This window comes from Balearica regulorum, chromosome 7 (assembly GCF_011004875.1).
Source record: "Balearica regulorum gibbericeps isolate bBalReg1 chromosome 7, bBalReg1.pri, whole genome shotgun sequence".
Lineage (NCBI taxonomy): Eukaryota > Metazoa > Chordata > Aves > Gruiformes > Gruidae > Balearica > Balearica regulorum.
Window position 1 is genome coordinate 15254587 of NC_046190.1, and position 18280 is coordinate 15272866.

Genomic DNA, 18280 nt, shown 5'->3' on the forward strand with positions numbered 1-18280 from the left:
ATATTTGTGCCATGGTTGTTGCAGAGAATCCTGGGTATCCAAAGCAAGGGTGGCATGAAAGCAATGAAAATATTTTTGTAAAACAGCTGGGATTGCAGAGAGTTACCTCCTAAATGCAGAGTTACAAATCCTGCTTGAGTAGTAAACATATGCTTAGTAATTTTTTCCAGTAGAACTGACATAAATTCCTCTTAGTATGAGGATTTGTTGGGACTAGTATATTGTAAAAGAAAATGTTGATTTATTTTCTTCTACCCCAAACTTTGTGCTCTAGATTTTTCTGCACTTGGTGCAGACCTTTGGTACTTCAGTAACTTCACCCTCGCTTCTCTGGTAATGTTTCATTTCAGCCACTTTGCTCCATTAAATGTATGCAATTAGAAAAGTAAATGGCAAATTTGCTATCGCATCACTGAAGTATTTAGTTTCATAGACTTAAAAAGCAGAATTTGTTGCACCATGCTCTCCGCACTGTAATATATACTATAAACATCAGAGAGAATAGGCTGACCTTAATATTTGCTTCCCAGACTAAATCGCCGCCTTGCAGCAGTTATTTCCCACTGAATAAAAAGTTTAATTTCACGCCCTGATTAGTGCTAGTATGTGCAGGTGGATATTTATTTTATGCAGCTAAACTAATCTGCCTTGGCAAATTATTTGCCAGTCAGCAGAGCTATAATTCCTCATGTGTATTTGGTACTAAATTATCATTCTCATTAGTAAGATAAAGCAGACTGTTGTAACCACAAAGTTTGGTTAGGCAAAGGGTTTCCTAAATAATCCTTGGAAGTTACAAGACATGTGCAATGGCCTCAACATTCTCAATATTCTGTAGTGGTTTGTGATATGGAAAGAAGTAATGAAGATTTCAGAGGAAGAAAATAAAAATGTTTTGTATTATCTCTAGAGGTAAGGTAGGAACGTACAGTGTTCGGAGATTGCCTCTTTAAGAGGTGCCTAATGAAGAAAAAAATGAAATGGTGGTCTTTGGAGCATTTCCAGGGGCCAACCAAACTCTGATCTCTAGGCCATAAATGAGATGGAAAAGATAAAGTTACATTGGTTTTTTGTTTATTTTCAGTGTTAGCAGCTACTGAGGTAGGGGAAAGAATGACTTAAGACTAGAAGTTAAATGGCAGAGGAAACTTCATAGTCTGGTCTCATTTAAAATTCTCTTTACACTCTAAAAACATTTAAAGTGGGGATCAGAAAGTATTTGCTGATGTACAAATGTTGATTGGATACCTTTGTCAAGTGGATGTATTCATCCACTGTTTTGTTTTCTTTGGATTTTACTGTGCTGGTAGTTTGTATCATAAAACATGAATGAAGATACTTATTTTAATGAACAGTACTTATTTTCTATTACAAAGAAAGTAATTTATACCTGGAAATTATGACTTTTAAGAATTGAGTGAAGGGATTCCACTGACTTTTTTCATCTGTATAGATGCGTTTCTTGTCTTATTCATTTTCTCAGTGATTGCTGCAACAGTATTTAGGCTATGAATGATCGGATCATGTGTAAGACCAGCAAGCTGAGCAACTTGATTTTGTGTATAAAAATTTTCATGCTAAATTCAACAATGCAGATGAAATAAGCTGTTTTCTCACTTCCTTGTCTGCTTATATTGTGTCATCTCTAAACCTCCATGTGTGCTGGTGAGATTTGTGTAATATTTAACCATTCTCAGTGGCAAACTTAACTAGTGTTTCTAATGCTCAGTATTTTCTTCAGTCTTCCTCATTACCTCTTTCCTGCAATTCAGGAGATACTCAACAAGGCATATTATTTATATATTTTAAGCAATTTTGCACAGAAGGGCTGAATGCAGTGTGTGTTTAGCTGTGGAAACTGAAAATGACTTGTAGCATTTGCAGAGTCCAGTGGCTGCAGCTAAATAGTAAGTGCTCAAAACATAATTAATAAGCAATCAAACATGAAGCTGTTTTCTTGACAGGATGCTGATTAGTGCTGAGAAAAACTTCTTGATCCCACAGAAACTGTTGAAAATAAACATCATGGGAGTTGCATTAAACATGCCCCTGCTTATTAAACAGCAATAATTTCTAATGTGTCTCTATCTGAGGTCTTGAGGAACTCTGGTGCTGGACAAATACTACTGCTTTGCAGAAAGAGAAAGCAGAAGCTCAGAAATTTGCCTGGGGTCATGGACTGGAGGAATTTGTGTAGGGTCATATGTTACACTGATAATAGAAGACAGAATAAAAAGAAACCAGTTCTTCTAATAGCTAGCCTTGTGCTTCTGACCATGTTTTGGTTAATTTTACAATTGGCTAGCCACCTGTTAAGATAACACATTTTATCATTAAACAAAATTAATTTTAAAAATGGCTTGAAACTGTCTGTTTTTAATGGGATCTGAATATTCTTAGTTTTAATCTGCCTCATGAGGCTTGTCTTTCTTCTGGGAAGTACATTGTTACATCATTAAAATATCATCCCCTACTGAGAGAGAAATCGGTCCCATTCACTAAATGGCAATGCTGAAACAATGACAAGTATTTCTAAAAACTGCATTAAAATTCATTTTTTCTCTTTTATCTGCAAGTTCCATGGTTCCATTAACCATGTTCAGCCTACTTGCAGCTGTGTGTGCACAGCCAAATTTGTTAGCTGTGATGGCAGAAGGTTTGAGAAGTGGCAATGAAGACTTTCAGTTTTAAATTATTTCACTTTTCCACAGTGATTTTGCTTGGAAGCAAACGACTGATCATAATTTTGCACTCTCTAGCTGCTTCTAGTCCTCCTCTGTACTAAGAACCGAGCTGAAACAGGATCTGTGCATTCGTCTCGATGAGAGCAGCAGGAAGGAGAGAATAAGGAAGAATGGGAAAGCTCGGCATGGGGTCCTTCCAGTCATCTTGAGGGAAGGACAGAAGTGTGTATGGTCTGTGAGCAGAAGCCATGCAACCTCTTGGCAGTATCCACTGGACTGTTTCTGCTAGTCCAAACTGGTCAAAGAGCCTTAGTGCTGATTTAATTTCTTTCATCTCTTGGTGGGATGGGGAAGGGAAGAAGGGAAAAGTTGCAGGGACCTACAGTGAAGGAATGAAGAAGTTCTCAAGTGCAGTTGTATGTCAGCAGAACAGTAGTAAGTGTATTTCTAACTGTAGTCTGGATGGCCCATCTTCTTCAGAAGCACCTGGAGTGAAATGGATCTGAAAAAAATTGTAGGAAGGGAGTTTGGGAGATACTAGTCAGTGCAGAACTCTGGTGTGGTTTTTCCATCAGCTGGCTTTGTGCCTGCATGTGAATTCTCTGTTTGTTTGTAGGAGTCCTCTCGATGTTTCCAGCTAAGGACATAGTTATTCCTACAGATTGTGAGGAGTTTTTTTCAAATATAGGAAGATGGATTAAATACTCAGGAGAAAGGTGGTGGTTGTCTTTGCTTAGATACAAAGCAGGGCTAGACTGCATTCTGACTAGAAAAGAAAATCTTAACATTTCCAGGCTTGCCCATATAGCTTGCCCCAATAGTCTCTAGTTGTTTCAGAGAAAAATGGTCTAGCATGAAAGTCCGTCATACAATGTAGTTACTCTCCCTCTCTACACACATTGTTTGTAACTTATTGAGAGAGCAATGCAGAATGGAGCAGTGTTTATGTGGGAGTTGCTTTTGATTTATGGATTGTTGGCCTTGAATTCTGTCTGTTAGGAAGATGCTGGCGATTCTCCAGGGGGCTTGTTCATTGGGTCTGCTCAGTGCCCTTCCTTCTTGTATGCCAAAACTCTCAACAGGATTGAGAAATACAGCCAGCTGTCATTCATCTCTTGCAAATTAGAACAATGAGAAGTGGGTGTAGTCTCAAGAAATGATGTGGATCGATCTTGTTTTAGAAGATGGGTCTTGGAAGCATCTCAACAGTTTTCTGAAGAAATCCGGACAATGTTAACACCCTCTTCAAATATGACAGAAGATGTTTGCTGTTGCTAATAGGATCAAAAGAACAAAAATCTACATTCCCTGTTAATTTTCTTTTTGTAACTTTTTCCTTTATTTTTTTCTCCTTTTGACTGGGATGACTCCAGTGTAGTGAGGTGTTCTTGTACTTTGTCACAGTAAAAAAAAGCGTAAATATCCTGAAAGTTTTTTACTTACAAGATGATACATATATATATATAGGAATATCTCACTGGCCTTAAAATAAGACTTTATGTAGAGGCAAATCAATACAGAGGCCATCAGTGAGGGGAAACATATCCGCATGGGATTGGAGCAGGTCTTGTTGAGCGTGGGTTCAAGTCCAGTATCGGCAGATGGCGTACCCTGTAGTCCTTTTTGCAAGCTATTCAAAGCAGTTCTTAAGTGAGTAGAATTTTCTTTGCTATGCCATTGTAGAGCTATTCTAAATATGATTACTTTGAAAGCTAGAATCCTTGTTGTTATTTTCCAGCTTAACTTCATTTCTCATTCATTCTCATTTGTTCTTGTGCCAATGTTGTCCTTGAGCTTAAACAGCTCTTCTTGCTCCCCTGTGTTCATCTGCATGTGTTTGTGAGAGCAATTGTATTCTCCTCTGAGCTGGATCTGGTCAGGCTAAACCAGCATTTTTTTTCTTTTTCTTTCTGTCATAAGATGTTTCCTGTAACTCTTGATCATCTTAGCAGACCTTTTTAAACAGCTGCAGAATTTGATTAATCTACCTGGAACATGAGTCACCAGAGCTATCCAGAACATTCCAGGAAAAGTAATCCTAATTTCTCTCTTCTGGGAATTTTTCACTTTGTACAATATCCTGTTGTAGTATTTGCCATCTTCATGGCTGCATCTTATTGGTGAACCATCATTATCTAATGAGTAACATATCGCAAGGCCTCTTCCCCTCATCACTGAGTCCCTAGTTTATAATGGAAATAATACTGCTCTTTAGTTTATGTGCATCTTGTGTTGGTTCTGTTACCCAAGTCGTCAAGATGCTGTGTTCTATGTATTTATGATGTCTCTTAACTTTGTCTTCAGCCAGTTTCATTAGCATGTTGGTAATTCTTGGGTTTTTTAGCCATTAGTGAGAATATTTCGATGTTAATTTCAAGATTAATAATGGCTTTCAACAAGAATCAATCTGTACAGCTTGATGGTTCCCTTTTCAAAATAAGCTGTGATCCTCTACCCTTTTTAGTTACTTATCCTCCTTACAACTCTGGTATTAATCCTAATCCCCTCCATTTTAACTAGTAACTTCCTACATGTCATCTATCAAATGCTTAACTACTTCTAATTTGTCTGGACTTCAGTGATCTTCTTAAAGAAGAAGATTGGGTTAGTCTAGCACTAATTCTAATTTGTTCTAAATTGGGAGTAGATTTACTTAGGCCTCACATGGTGACTGTTTCATTTTGGCAATAGTTATCAGTACTTGGTCTCAGTAGACTTCCTTTCTTGGGAGACAGGACTTACTGTTTGTCTGTGTTTTGCTTTCTAAAGGCTGGCCAGTCAATTCTGCAACACTTTAGACTTATTCTGGTTAGTTTTCTTACAGTTACTTGTTGTCCAGGGGGATGCTGCCAGAGGCTGCCTGTTAGGTATCTTCACCTGCTTCTATTGCCCCTGCTTCATTCTTGCATTGTAGTCCTCCGAGACAGCAAGCTTCTTTGGTACTCCTTGTTTTAAGGAAGAGTTTCCTCTAGTCAAATGCAGAGAAGCATTTACATCTTGTGCCTGTCTCAAGGAGTTGAGAACTGTTATAGGGCAGAACTCAATACAGGGCATTTAGATCAGGAAAGGAAATTTAATACATATTGCTAAGTACTTGGGGCGATTAATTATGGATTCCAAGTTACTTATGATGGGTGAATAGGTCCCACCTTGTAATTGTAGCAATTTTGCCTCTTTGTGAGGGAAATGAATTGGGACAGAATGGCCATTCTGCAAAAAGGAAGTTTTTTGATTACTTTGTTGAACAGGAAAACGTTTTACTTAAGTGCTGGAATCTTCTCAGAAGATGAAAGCTCACTAGCTAAACAAAATCTTCTGGCTGAGTGCTGGAGTCTGCTCTTGAAAACATTTCCATTTCTTTAGGAAAAAATGGTATTCATCTTACAAATCTCTCTGCTTAGTGTGTGAATTGCAGATTTCCTTCCAGGATAGTTGGTACAGACCTCTAACCCATCTCTTCTGCATGCTTTTTTGTTCACTACCTAAAATTCAGCAGGTCAGGAAGGTGAAAGTTAGCACTGTAGATTCTTTTGCTGATTATAGAGATCATAGTTTTCCAGACTTCTTAATTCTGTTTACCTTGGCTGTGTTTGTTTTCTCTAGTACAGAATTTTCTATTCCTGATGCTCTGAGACTCAGTAAAAAAATTAGAATCCAAGGTGAGATTTCTGACTTTTTTCTATGGACTTACAAAAAAGAGACAAGATACTTAAAGTATCATCTTAATTTTATTGATCTCTAGACAAGCTTCCAGCTTCTGTTTTATGCATAATGCTTGCACTGTGGATGTCACTGTTCTTGTTGGATACTTACCTGGCACAAGCTCAGACGGTAGCATGAGAAATGTAGCTTCTCTTTTTTTCACCCCAGATCTTGCAGTCTTGAAGGAGGCTGAATATAGGACTTGAATTTCAGCAAGTGTTTGTGAAATCAAGCATATTCTTTCTTATGGGCATGAAGAGAATCTCTTTATGCTGCTATAGTAAGCATGTTCGCAGAGCTTGCTGTTACTTTGTGCTAAGATTAATGGAGTGCCATCACAGTCTCCATTTGGTTTTGAATACTGTAGCTTAGTATTCTTGTGAGCCCTTAAGGTATCCTGGTGTTTCATGTTACAAAAGTAGTTTTCCTGGTAGCTGCTGCTCTCAGGATATAAAAACTTGTGTCTTTTTATCTGTCAAGGAATATAAATAGACATTCTCCATTGGGAGTTGGTTTTTGAGCAGATTTCAGTCAACATACTCCAAACAGATTCACTAAAGAACTAGAGTAGCCACGTTCACCACTTGCCAGGAATTCATTAAGTTTCCAGGTAGTCAGAGCCTACTGTGTGAGAATGCCATGTCCTTTTGAAGGAGTTTATATCAAACTGTGAGATCTGATCATCAACCAACTCAGTGTTCATTCCTCCTCTAAAATCTCACAAAGGGCACACTTAGATATTGGCAGCTTATGGTTTTAGAATCAGAGTGATCATGTTTTTCTTTCCTAATCAGAATGAAAGATTTTTGAAATCCTGTCTTTGGTGTTGTTGAACTAGAGTCCACAGATCTCTGTGCCTTATTCTGAGCACTGCTTTGGGCAGTGGGGTAAGGTATCTGTTTGGGCTGTGGAGTTGTACATCTGTGGTAGGAGTTCAATTTATTGCTGTAATGTGTACAAACTCATTAACAAGATCTAGGCCACAGGGGATATTTTCCTTTGCTGTGGAAGTCATCTCAACTGGACAATCTTCAGTGCAACTGGCCATGCCCTCCCATGTCAGTGACTGACAGATCTAATTCTGCCTTTGTAGCCGAGAGCCTGTTAGTTAATGGAGTCATGAATACTGTTACTCAGAGGCAACCTTCGGAGTATTAAAATGCATTGTTCCTGTTCTTCACTTGATATTTATTGAACAAGGTGTTCTATCTAATGAATGCTATGTTATCGTCAAATAAATACTGTGTGTAGATCATAACTTAAAAGAAATGAAAATATAAGTAACTTCACTGTTGCTTTATAGTGACAGAGACTGGTTTAGCTTGCCTGTTTAAATCGTATGTGATGGAAACCCAGAGTGAATGCCCTCTCTGAGGGAAAAGGAAGCATTATGGGTTGTATGATCAGATTCATAAGATCCTTAGTACATATATATTTCATACAGGTCTCAACTTCCCTTCCCTCCCCCATTTCTTCTTACATGGAAGCAGATGAAATGGAGAAGCAGCAGTTCTGCCTTCAAAGTACCATAGTAGGTTTTCTTTTATAATTATCACTCTTGACATATTTCTCCTTTCTTATAGAAGTGAAGATGTAGATATTTAAGAACCCTTCTTGCACAAAAAAGCTCAATTTCCGCTCAGTACTTAATTAGCACTTGTTTATGACACGGCATCTGATTTGATTTTCAAAACAAATTGCACAGTAAAGAGGCTGATATTTAAACTGTATAGTAACCGCAGCTCCAGCTGTGACTCAAATATTGTAAGCCTTCAGGGGTTGTGTTTAGGCTTAGAAAATAGGAACTCAGGCCTGTAATTAAATGTCCTCTAAAAATCAGCCTTTTTAGGGAAGGGAAGAGGGTACCACTGAATTTTAAATTACTGACTTGTTCTCAGAAATCATTCTGTTGTTCTAGGCCTTGCTAGGGACTGCAGAAATCGAATGGATTAAAATTGGAAGAGTAGATTACTAAAGGAAAAAAGTCAGGGGTTGCAGAAAAAAAGATGAGCTAAGTAAGCTATTCTGCCTCATGGGTTTATAGATAATTGCAATATGTATAATAATATAATTTAATATATAGGTAATTCATAGATTATAAGCTCTGGCCACCAGAAAGGCTAAGGAGAAAATAGGCATTTCATACAGGGTAAAATTGCATTTCAGAACTGTGAATAACTAACTCACTGATGGCTGTGGAATAAGCCATCTGCAGTGATGGAAGCCTCATTTTTAAAGCAAGTCCTCAATGATGAACGTGAACGTCTTGCAAAAGGAAGTTGTCAGGGTTGTACTACAGATTAATCACCTAGATAAAAATGTGAAATATATACAAAATAACATGATAGAAGTTAGTGGTTAGAGTGCTTGCAGAGTTACTTTTTGAGGTGGCTATTGAAAGAGAGAGGAAAATCACCCTAGCAGTCTGACTTTTAGTCGTGGAATATGCTGGAGCAGATGATAAGAGAAAATACTATGCTTATGAGTGATATTGAACTGTGAGCATAAACGGTGTGTGCTCATGAAAATACAAAAATGAGTAGGTCTTGCTGGGCAATTAATTGTATTGCTGATAGAATTGGCTTGATTGGATCATAATCATGGAAGATTTTAGTGTTAAGGTTGATAAAATAGTACAGCTTTCAAACAAGGTAGTTGTCTGTGTCCCAGATCTTTTAAAGGCTGAGAGAAGAGGGGCAATTTTCTTTTCTTTTTTTAAGTTATCGAGCATGTATGAGTTCCTCTTCTGTAATTTTGTAGTTGCATGTCTGCTGTCATTTAGATACTGAAATTCAGAAGGTTTTAACCAGATGTACTTGTTTAATTCCCTATCTGTGCTGAAGAAGACATTCCTAGGGGTCATTGACAATGTGCCTAGGAGAATCACAGAAATTAAAAATTTAGGAGGATGGTTGTAAAAGTTCAGCCAGTGGTGAATCTATGAGATTTTTTAATTAAATTACGCTTTTCTGTTGGTGCTGGCATTTGTGAATGGGGGCTTACTTGTGCAAATATCCCATGTTAGTGGTATAATCAGTAGTATGTGGGTAGTGACATACCTCGTACTGGTAAAATTTGCTTCTCTTCTGTACAATTTATTTTCTTCTTAGATGAGGCTAGGTTATCAAATGTAGAGGAGACCTACTTCACTGAGGGGATTTTGCAAGTATGGTGCTGAGGGATGGGTGGTGAATCTTAGTTTCTCCTATTTGTATATTTAACTTGTTAGTGTTGAAAAATAAATTGAGTTTACGGTAGCTGCTAATCTGCTGAAGGTCGTGATTACTTTTATTGCTAGTACTCGAGCAACTTTATTTTGAAGTCACAAAGAACTTGTGTTGGTAAGAGTTGTCTAAATAGAAATACAGTGTTATCTTTGATATTGGAGACACTTGTGCATGAGAGTAATCCTGTTGATGGCAATAGATCTATTAATACATTTACATATTTGCAGTACCAGGGTCTTCAAATTAAATGGTTTAAATAAATGTCTTAAATCATTACTCAAACTACTCTGGACTGATGGGCTTTACAGATGGGCAGCCTGCTCATCCTAAGAGAAAGCTTTACTGTTATCCATTAATTTGTGGGTTAGTGACAGAAACAGAAATAAATGAAGTAATTTTTCACAGATTTGTTGTGTGAACCTGGGCAGATCAGAGACTGGTATTCAGGTCTCCTTACTGCTGACACTGTGAATTCAAAAGGTTGTTATTTTTGGTTGTTTATGAAGGCCTTTTGTTTTTGTTTTTGTTTTTTTCCATTGATAGGTGTACTGAGCTGTGCTACTTTGAAAAAGCAACTGAAGCACTTGAGCCAGAAGTAAAATGTAGGTTTCTGTAGTGTTGTTGCTAAATACATAGCACTTCATATCATTTCTTCCATTTTCAAAGCACGTAGAAATGTCAGCAGTTCCTCTCAGCAAACCTGTGAGGTGGGTTAAATGAGTGTTGTCCTCATTTTACAGTAGTAGAGAGACTAACCACCCATGAAGTTAGTGCTGAAGTAAGGATTAGGTCTCGGAGCATGATGCTTCTAGCTGTGTGAGAAGTCCCCTTAAAACATAGTTTGTTAATGTGTTAAGCATTGCAAGTCCAAACTCAGCAGGTGAATGCAGTAACCAGATATACTTGACTTTAATTTATCAGCACGATGGTGATTATTAAAATTCATGTTTAACTGAGATTACTGGTTAGGACACCAGGGCATAATCTTACTACTGCTTTGAAAGATTTAGGAGGAGCAAAAATAACTCATGCTCAAAGCATATTGTAAAATCCTATATGTGTACTTCTTTCTGAAGGCAAGATTTTAGTCTGTTCTAGTTCTTGTTTTAATTTCAAATTCCAAGACTGGACTACCTCCCCACTATAGCTGTGAAGGTTTGCCATTCAGTGGTGGCACATTTTCCTCTCTAACCAATAGTATTTTTTAGTGTTACATGTACAAAGGTGGACATAGTTTGTACAAACTAAATATTGGGCTGACAGAAGAACAAATGGGGACAAACTCCTCTTGAATAGAGCCATTCTGAAAATGAGAAAGATGTTTCTAGCCTTCCAGAAGGAGTGATAGGGGCACACATCGGTTGGTTTGGAGGGGAACTACAGTGAATTAAAAAAGGAATTGTGGAGTAAGAAAGATCACTGGACTTGGTGGATGTCCTGTCTAGTCCTGGTGCTTAGGTGTAATTTTAATTTCTAAGCATCTCTTTTTTTTTTTTTGAGGGGGTGGGTGGGGAACAGTTGAATCCACTTGATTGCGAGAATATCTTTGAACTGCAAATGAATGTCATGGCAGGTAGCGTTTCATTTTTGTTGCCTTTTTTTTTGTAGCTGTAAGTTATGCTATGTATGTTTGTGCTTCCAGAACAGTTGGGTGTCTTGCCTTTTCATCAACCTGATAAGCATGAAAACAATAAATGGGGAGGAGATTATATTTGTCTATCAATTTGAGGCATAATTTATGGCTTTGTGTGAGTATAGTTTCCTGTTACCCCCTGTAATAAGGCTGCACCTCTTCAGGGATTTTCCTTAATCTTTTCACATTGTCCAATGTCTGGTGTGACCACATTGAGGATGATGACTGTAAAAACACTCTCATAGCTTGACTGCTGCTGTTTTGACACCATTTAGCTTTACATGTGGCAAAAGCATTAATGACCATTAGTCTCTGCTGCTGCACCCACCTCTGAGACTGTGCTTATCCAAATGCATTTGTGTGGGAATTTTTCAAGAACTACCTATATGTACTGAATTGAAATGTGAAATGGTGGAAATTGTAAAAATGGTGGTGGCTTTTAGAGAAGTGTTCTTAAAGCAGCTGATATCAGAGTAGTAAACAAGAACTAATCTGGGGACTAAACCTTCATACGTAGCTTAAAAAATCTGCATTGTTTAAAATACTCCAGAATTTAGATTTAGGTTAGCTAGGTCCCAGTGTAAAAGGAGGTCTCTCTTTATGTCTATTCTCTCCTAGCCCCGAATACACATGCCAAAAGATGGATTCCAACTTTTATCTTCTGGATACCAAGCATGGCTAAAGCAGGTTGGACTGTATTATTGTTATTCATCTCATGTGAGGGACTGTGTTGGACACCTGTGCTTGTCTCATTAGTGAAGTACATAAATGAGGGTGTAACGAAGTTATGGTGCCATGTTAGCTGATACCCCTCATAGCCATCAGTGTTTTGTGTTTATGCATGCTGTGTTTGTATAACATTTTCTCACCAGTCTTATAAATGTGCACTTCCTGTAAATAAAAGTTCAAAATGCAGTCACCTGAAAGCGAAAAGGGTCAGAGTCTGAAAAGAAATCTGCAACAACAGCTTGAATTACAGGATTAAAATGGGCCTTCAAACACAAAACTGCTTGGTGGTGATGCTGGTAATAATGGGGAGGCCACTGGGTTAAAACTCAAGAGAATTGCATCTAGCGTCTAATTCAGATCTGCCTGGGTGAAACAAGTATGGACACTTACTCACATCACATAACAATTGTGCAGTTTGACACAATCTGACACTGTGGGGAGTCCCCACTCGGAAGTGGCCTAGTGCTGTATTACTCTGGCTATTATTAAAGGCCAGGCTTTAGATGTCTCAGCAGTCTGCCTCTAGCAATTGCTGTCAGCTTTTCACTTTTGTGAGTGAAAAATCCCCCTTCAGGAAAAATAGCTTAATTTACAAATTGCCTGTACAAATCTCTTCTCTCATGGAGATACATGTATGATGAATCCTGCGTCCTTGAGAATACGTGGCTTAAAGTTGCTGCTTTTATAGAAAGCCAGAATGATTGTGTTGTTATGGCAACAAAAACTGGAAATATGAAAACAGCACAGATAAGCTGCATCCTGTTGTCGTGGCAACTGGAGTTGTGAAGTGATGAAACATGGTGGTGAAGGGATCTATGGTACCGTGAGCCCAACAGAAACAAAGAGCCAAGTCACTTGAGCAGAGTGGGAGAGAATTAAAAACTATGGCAGCAAAACCCCTTAAAACACAAGAGTTTCATTGCAGATGCTAACAGGATGGCTCTGATTCTCTCCAGTCTTGTCTTAGTATCTTGTTTGTGCAAGTTGCTTACTGCTGTCAGCTTACATTGACTTCTGTGAAACCAAGAAGAACGTGAATACCTATAAGATGATGGGCATTGAGTCCTGTATTACATTTGCAACCCGTTTCTTTGGATGAGTGATGTGTTGCAAAGGTGAAGCGTGCTTTGGAGCTTCTCTCCGAGAGACCATTCTTCTCTCTCTCCAAGTCCACGCTAGTGAAGGTCGGCTGGGACACTGAAGCTGATGTTTTCTTGATTTAAACTTTGCTGAGCTGGAGGCAAGGTGTCTCAGAGGAATCTCAGCTCTGCAATTATCGTCTTGTAGAGCTCAAGTTTGTTGACCTATGGGGCATGGCATCAGTTTCTGTTTCTTATGTGGTAGGTTTGGAGGACAATAGGAAGAGGATTGTGTGGATGTTCTATTTTTCTTTTACTTCCAAGGCAAACAGACCTGCATCTGTTCTTGCTATGTTATATTACTGATGCTCTGCTGCAAGTGGGATATATGCTTGTTTGACTCTGAAAAATACTGAGTGGAAAAAAAAAACCCCAAAATGCTCAGTTAGTGAATTTTCTAAGGAAACTTTCAGATTAGGCAACCTCAAATAATAGGAGAACTTACACTTTTAAAAAAATACTTTTCCATATGGCTGCTTTGCTTTTGATTTTTGGTTTACTGTTATTGGTTCTAAAGTCTGTATGTTAAATCTTCTTACTCCTCCTTGATCCAAGGAAAAGTTATAAACCTGAACTTGTGTCATCAGCAGATGCTGTCATGGAAATAGCTTTGCTATTCCAATTTCAGTGCTGTGATTTCACCACAGGAAGTATGTGGGTAAGGGAGTTGATACAAAGGGTGGAAACTTTTGATCAAAAGAAGGAGCTCTGAGAAGCAGAGAGCTTAAATTTTTTTGAGGTGAAACTGGATGTAGGATATATACTAAAGGTCCTATCTACGATTCTTTAAAACCATATATTGGAAATAAAGTCACTTTTGATGTATTTAAAAGCAGTAATGTACATATGCATCCACATGGAATGGTGTCTGTACATCAGGTTTATCCTCCTGGTCTCTGTGTTTTTAACAGGATCCTAACGTAATGATTTTTTTTTTCTTCAGCATAGCTGAGTATTGATCTGCTGCCTGGCTTATACAGAACGTGAGAAGTATCCCAGTAACACATTGTATTAATGTGGGCTAAAAGCAGTTTATATTGCAGATGAGATGAAGGAAGATTGAGTTCTGCAAGACTGGACGCATACTATAAATATCCATAAACCTGACAATTTTATCTAAAAACAGTGCTGGCTGGATTTGCATATTTTCAGCCTACTTAAACTGGAGATAATAGTTGAACACTACCTGAGCATGGGTTGCCCACACTGATGCCATTACCCTCTGCCCTTTAATGGCAGGTTTTTATATTTAATGTTGCTGTGCTGCAGTGGAGAGTTGTATTGTGTTTCTCTGTGGGCTAGAGGAAATACAGTACCAATGGCCAGAAATACATGTTGCTTTAAGAATAGCTTTTCAAGTAACCTGCAAAGCTCTCTTTACTCTAGCTGTTTCCTGTGAGTTCATCTTTTACAAAAAGGCGAACAGCTACAGTTAATTTATTCAGCCTTGATCTTCATGTAAGCCTCTCTTTGAATGGCAGCACTATGCTGCTAGCAGTCTGAAACATCCCATCACCTAGATGTTGACCCTTTGAAGACAAGCTGCAATTGACTTCTGAGGGGAGGAAGGGGGGGGGATGTTTGTGTATAAATATGATCAATAGACATGACATTCCAATTCCTATATTATATTGACACCTTCTGTGATTTAAGCCAAACTGTGAAATTGGACAAATTAAGGTCTTAATTAGCTGAAACACTTACAAAACATTATTGTGATTACATAAATGGGGAAGTTAAAAGTATCATTTTAGGTGGCTTGTGAAACATGGTAATTCAGAGTTAAAGCTAATCCCTCCCCTTTGCATACCATTGTGAGCAAGTATGCATCACATAGGATGTGTAATATAATGCACTCATCTGAGCCTTTCTGCCTCCCACTGTCTTTTGGAGTAGAATTTTTAAAGCCAAGTTATAAACCTGTAAATGTGTTTTATGCTGGAAATTCTTGGCGCTACCTTAACTAGATTGGTACCAGCAAAGGCCAGTATAATCAAAACAAGGCACTTCAGATATTAATGGTCTGCACTTCAATCAAGTCAGCTGGAAAAGAGAGTGTGAAAGCCAGGACTGTGGTGAAAACAGGATTCTTCTACTAGAATTGCACTTTCTTTCCTATGATAAAAATGCAATGATTCTGGAAATATTTTGGTTTTGTAATTTTTTCATTTAGCATCTCCTCCTTGACATCTAAAACCTATAGTCTATTTTCAGTGGATCCATATGCTTTTTAAAATTCAAATACTAATTCCTTGGGTAGAAAGTAGAAATCAGCTTTCTTTCTGCAGTTCATTATTAATACTTGGCACTCAAATAGTACTTTGAGAATGTGAAGTGCTATGCAGACGTATCAGTTATCTTTGAAACACTTTTGTGTGGCAGGTGCGTAACATAACAATAATCCTGAGAGATTTTATGGAATTAAATAAAACTAGAGATGGGGGAAAAGCTAATGAAACCTCCATTTCATCTCTCCTCCAGTGTAGGTTTGTTCTCTGCAGCTTGTGTGATGGAAATCTAGACTGAAGTTGTAGAAGCGTCCCAAGCTGATGAGGTTTCAACCCATTTCTTAGACTAGGGTTGGGTATTTTTTTAAAGTCTCATAGTTCTTCAGGTTCAGTGATGGTTAGGCAGTTGATGTATTGCTCTTTCTGCTTTTTATTATAAAGGCAATGATTCACTGTTCTCTTCTTGGCTCCCTGTTGTTGCAGTTCTTGGTGTTTAGGTATCAGAGCTTCATAAGGACAGAGTCTGTGACACCTTTCTCAGGCAGGGTAGGTCTGGTGTCCTTGGTGGGCGGATGTGGAACTGAGATGTTGCATTACTCTGCCCCATCTCATGCAGCGTGCCTATGTCAAAGAATTAAATCTTATCACTTATGGAATAATAAGATTTTAAATTGTTCAGAATTGCTGAAATATCAGCCTTTGGACATGATGGAGCTTAATAGCAACTATGTGTTCTTGCTTACGAAAGAGCCGAATACTCTTGGTTTTGTAAGATCTCCATTTTAAGCCTTCACATAGTTTTATGCTTTAGGCTTTGGTGAGATTGCTTTTAGTAAGTTTGGGTAGGGCTTGCTTTTAATAACACCATCTTTGGTGTTGCTTAAAGAAGCACACACAAGTCTCTGCATGTTATGCTCCTTAAAGAAGGGTATGGCATCTGAATCTTAAATCTAAACCTGTGCACCTGCAGAGCTTTATCAGCTTCATGGATTAAAGAACTATAATTATGAAAACATTAGTATTGTCTAGTTCAGATATGATCTACACAAGTTCCCTCAAGCACTTGGCAATTGAGGATCCTGTATACCTTATCGATGGGAAGTTGGCCCCTTTCTGGGGTGTGTAACTTCTGTTGGTCTGGAATCCTGGAGGTTGAACTCCAGTAACCACTCTTTGGGGAAAACATTTCTTCACAAACATTTACCTAAAAGCTGTGATTTGATCCTCCCAGATCCCACTCAGGTAAGAAATTATTTGGGTAATCTGAATATCTAAACTCTTTTCTATGTCCCTTATCTTTGATATTTAAAAGTAGTTAGTGAACTGGAACCTCTTGTAAAATGTTACTATAAGCTAGGGAGTTATCAGAAGATTAGAGAAGAGTTTGCATAATATGTATGTTAAGGAAAAATTACTGAGTGATTACATGAAAAGTGGGAGGCTGAAGGAAAAGGAATGATTTACAGCAGTTTGAGCTGTATGTGCACAGTAACCCCCTGAGCCATAGGCTGAAGGGGAAAACTGCTGCACTGAAGTTAGTGATCTGTACCGGGATAAGAAGTCCAGTGTTCCCTATGTTTGGAGTCCAGGAAGAGTGTTATAATTGAACCCTGGTAGCATGTTTCAGCCTCTGATTTGTGAGACCTAATTGTTTTGAAGACAGATCCTACAGTTGTCCCAGGAACGTACTCTCAGCTTTCCCTAAGTGAGGTATTGTGTTGCTTGATTTGCAGTTTGTGATAATGCTTCAAGAGTCTTTAATAAGACAGCTCAATTACTTTTATTATAGTAAAACAGGAGTGCAAACCACTTTTAATCGTCCCCATACATGCTTGTAAAAATGTGACCAAAATGTCTGAAGGTAATAGAAGCTGAGAAATTGCAAAAAGCACTGGTTATGACAGCAACTGCATGTTGCCCTTCATGATTCTGGTGCAATAGAAGAGCTGACAGTTAGTGGGCTAGTTGAACCCTGGGAGATCCTTCTCATGGCTGCACTCCGAGGAGTACCATAGTTGCCTCTTTAGTTTACATATTCATCTTCTTACCATGGAAAGACTTTCAAGAAAAACTGCCAGTGACAAAGTCACTATTATCTTGTTTTAAGTGTGGGGAACAGTGGTCTGGGGTATAAGGAGGTATAAAGACTAATGCTGTGGCTTTTAGCCATTGTTTTTGGCTTAATTAAAGCTTACAACTTTTAACATTTTTCTCATTTTCAAATGAAAACAGACAAAAAACTTTTGCAGAAAGTTATGAAAGTATTAATTTGCTCTGAGCCATGTTAGTCTCTTTGGTAAGTTCGAAATTAGGCAGGAATTTTTTTTTTTTAAATGGGTATTCTTGTCTCTCAGGTATATAACTGCTCCATAACTGGTAAATCTGTATTCATATGTTAGGGTTTTTAAAGGCATATTATTTACACAATTCACTGGAATGGCTCCTTTGAAAGCTGGGTGGCTCTCTCATGTAATTATGTATTTAGTATGCCTTGTACTCACTGCTGGGATGAGGGGGGAAAGAAAACAGAAAACAAAGCCCCACAAAAACCTACTAAAATAAATAAAAAAGGAGTTTTCTTGCTCCATTTTTTCAGGTTTTTTTTTAAGTTGTATCATACATGTTTTTCTCAGATAAGAACCCTATATGATCAAATGCTACCCAAGCTAAAAAATGAAATACGTATGGCAGGTTTTTTAATTGTGAAAGTACATAATATACACTGGAAATCTGTTTTGCTTTTTTATCCCTATATCATATATAGTTAATCAAAGAGAACACCTCTCTGAACAGTACAGGGAAAAATGAGATACCTTTTTATTTTTACGTATATGTGAGAGGTTGAAAGGATGAAAAGTGGATGAAGAAAAGAACCAAAATCATTTTTTAGCGAGAAGTAAATTTCTGGAATTGTTATTAAGTTTCATGAGACCAACAT

At 38.0% G+C, this 18280-nt stretch overlaps 1 protein-coding gene across 15 annotated transcripts in view; it reads left to right on the forward strand.

Annotated features, from left to right (window-relative positions):
* Nucleotides 1–18280, forward strand: part of BTRC (beta-transducin repeat containing E3 ubiquitin protein ligase) — a 121663-nt gene that overhangs the window by 4886 nt on the left and 98497 nt on the right. For 4 of the 15 annotated variants that reach the window (XM_075758063.1, XM_075758068.1, XM_075758069.1 and 1 more), the window contains exons 2-4: nucleotides 10157–10215; nucleotides 11256–11361; nucleotides 11865–11933. The exons of 4 other annotated variants lie outside the window; for them this stretch is intronic. In XM_075758063.1, coding sequence (XP_075614178.1) covers nucleotides 11308–11361; nucleotides 11865–11933 — 123 coding nt within the window. In that variant the 5' untranslated portion in view covers nucleotides 10157–10215; nucleotides 11256–11307. Of the gene's footprint in view, nucleotides 1–10156; nucleotides 10216–10305; nucleotides 10321–11255; nucleotides 11362–11864; nucleotides 11934–18280 lie in introns of those variants that run through there. 7 more of the 15 variants (XM_075758066.1, XM_075758073.1, XM_075758077.1 and 4 more) reach the window with 3 other exon arrangements.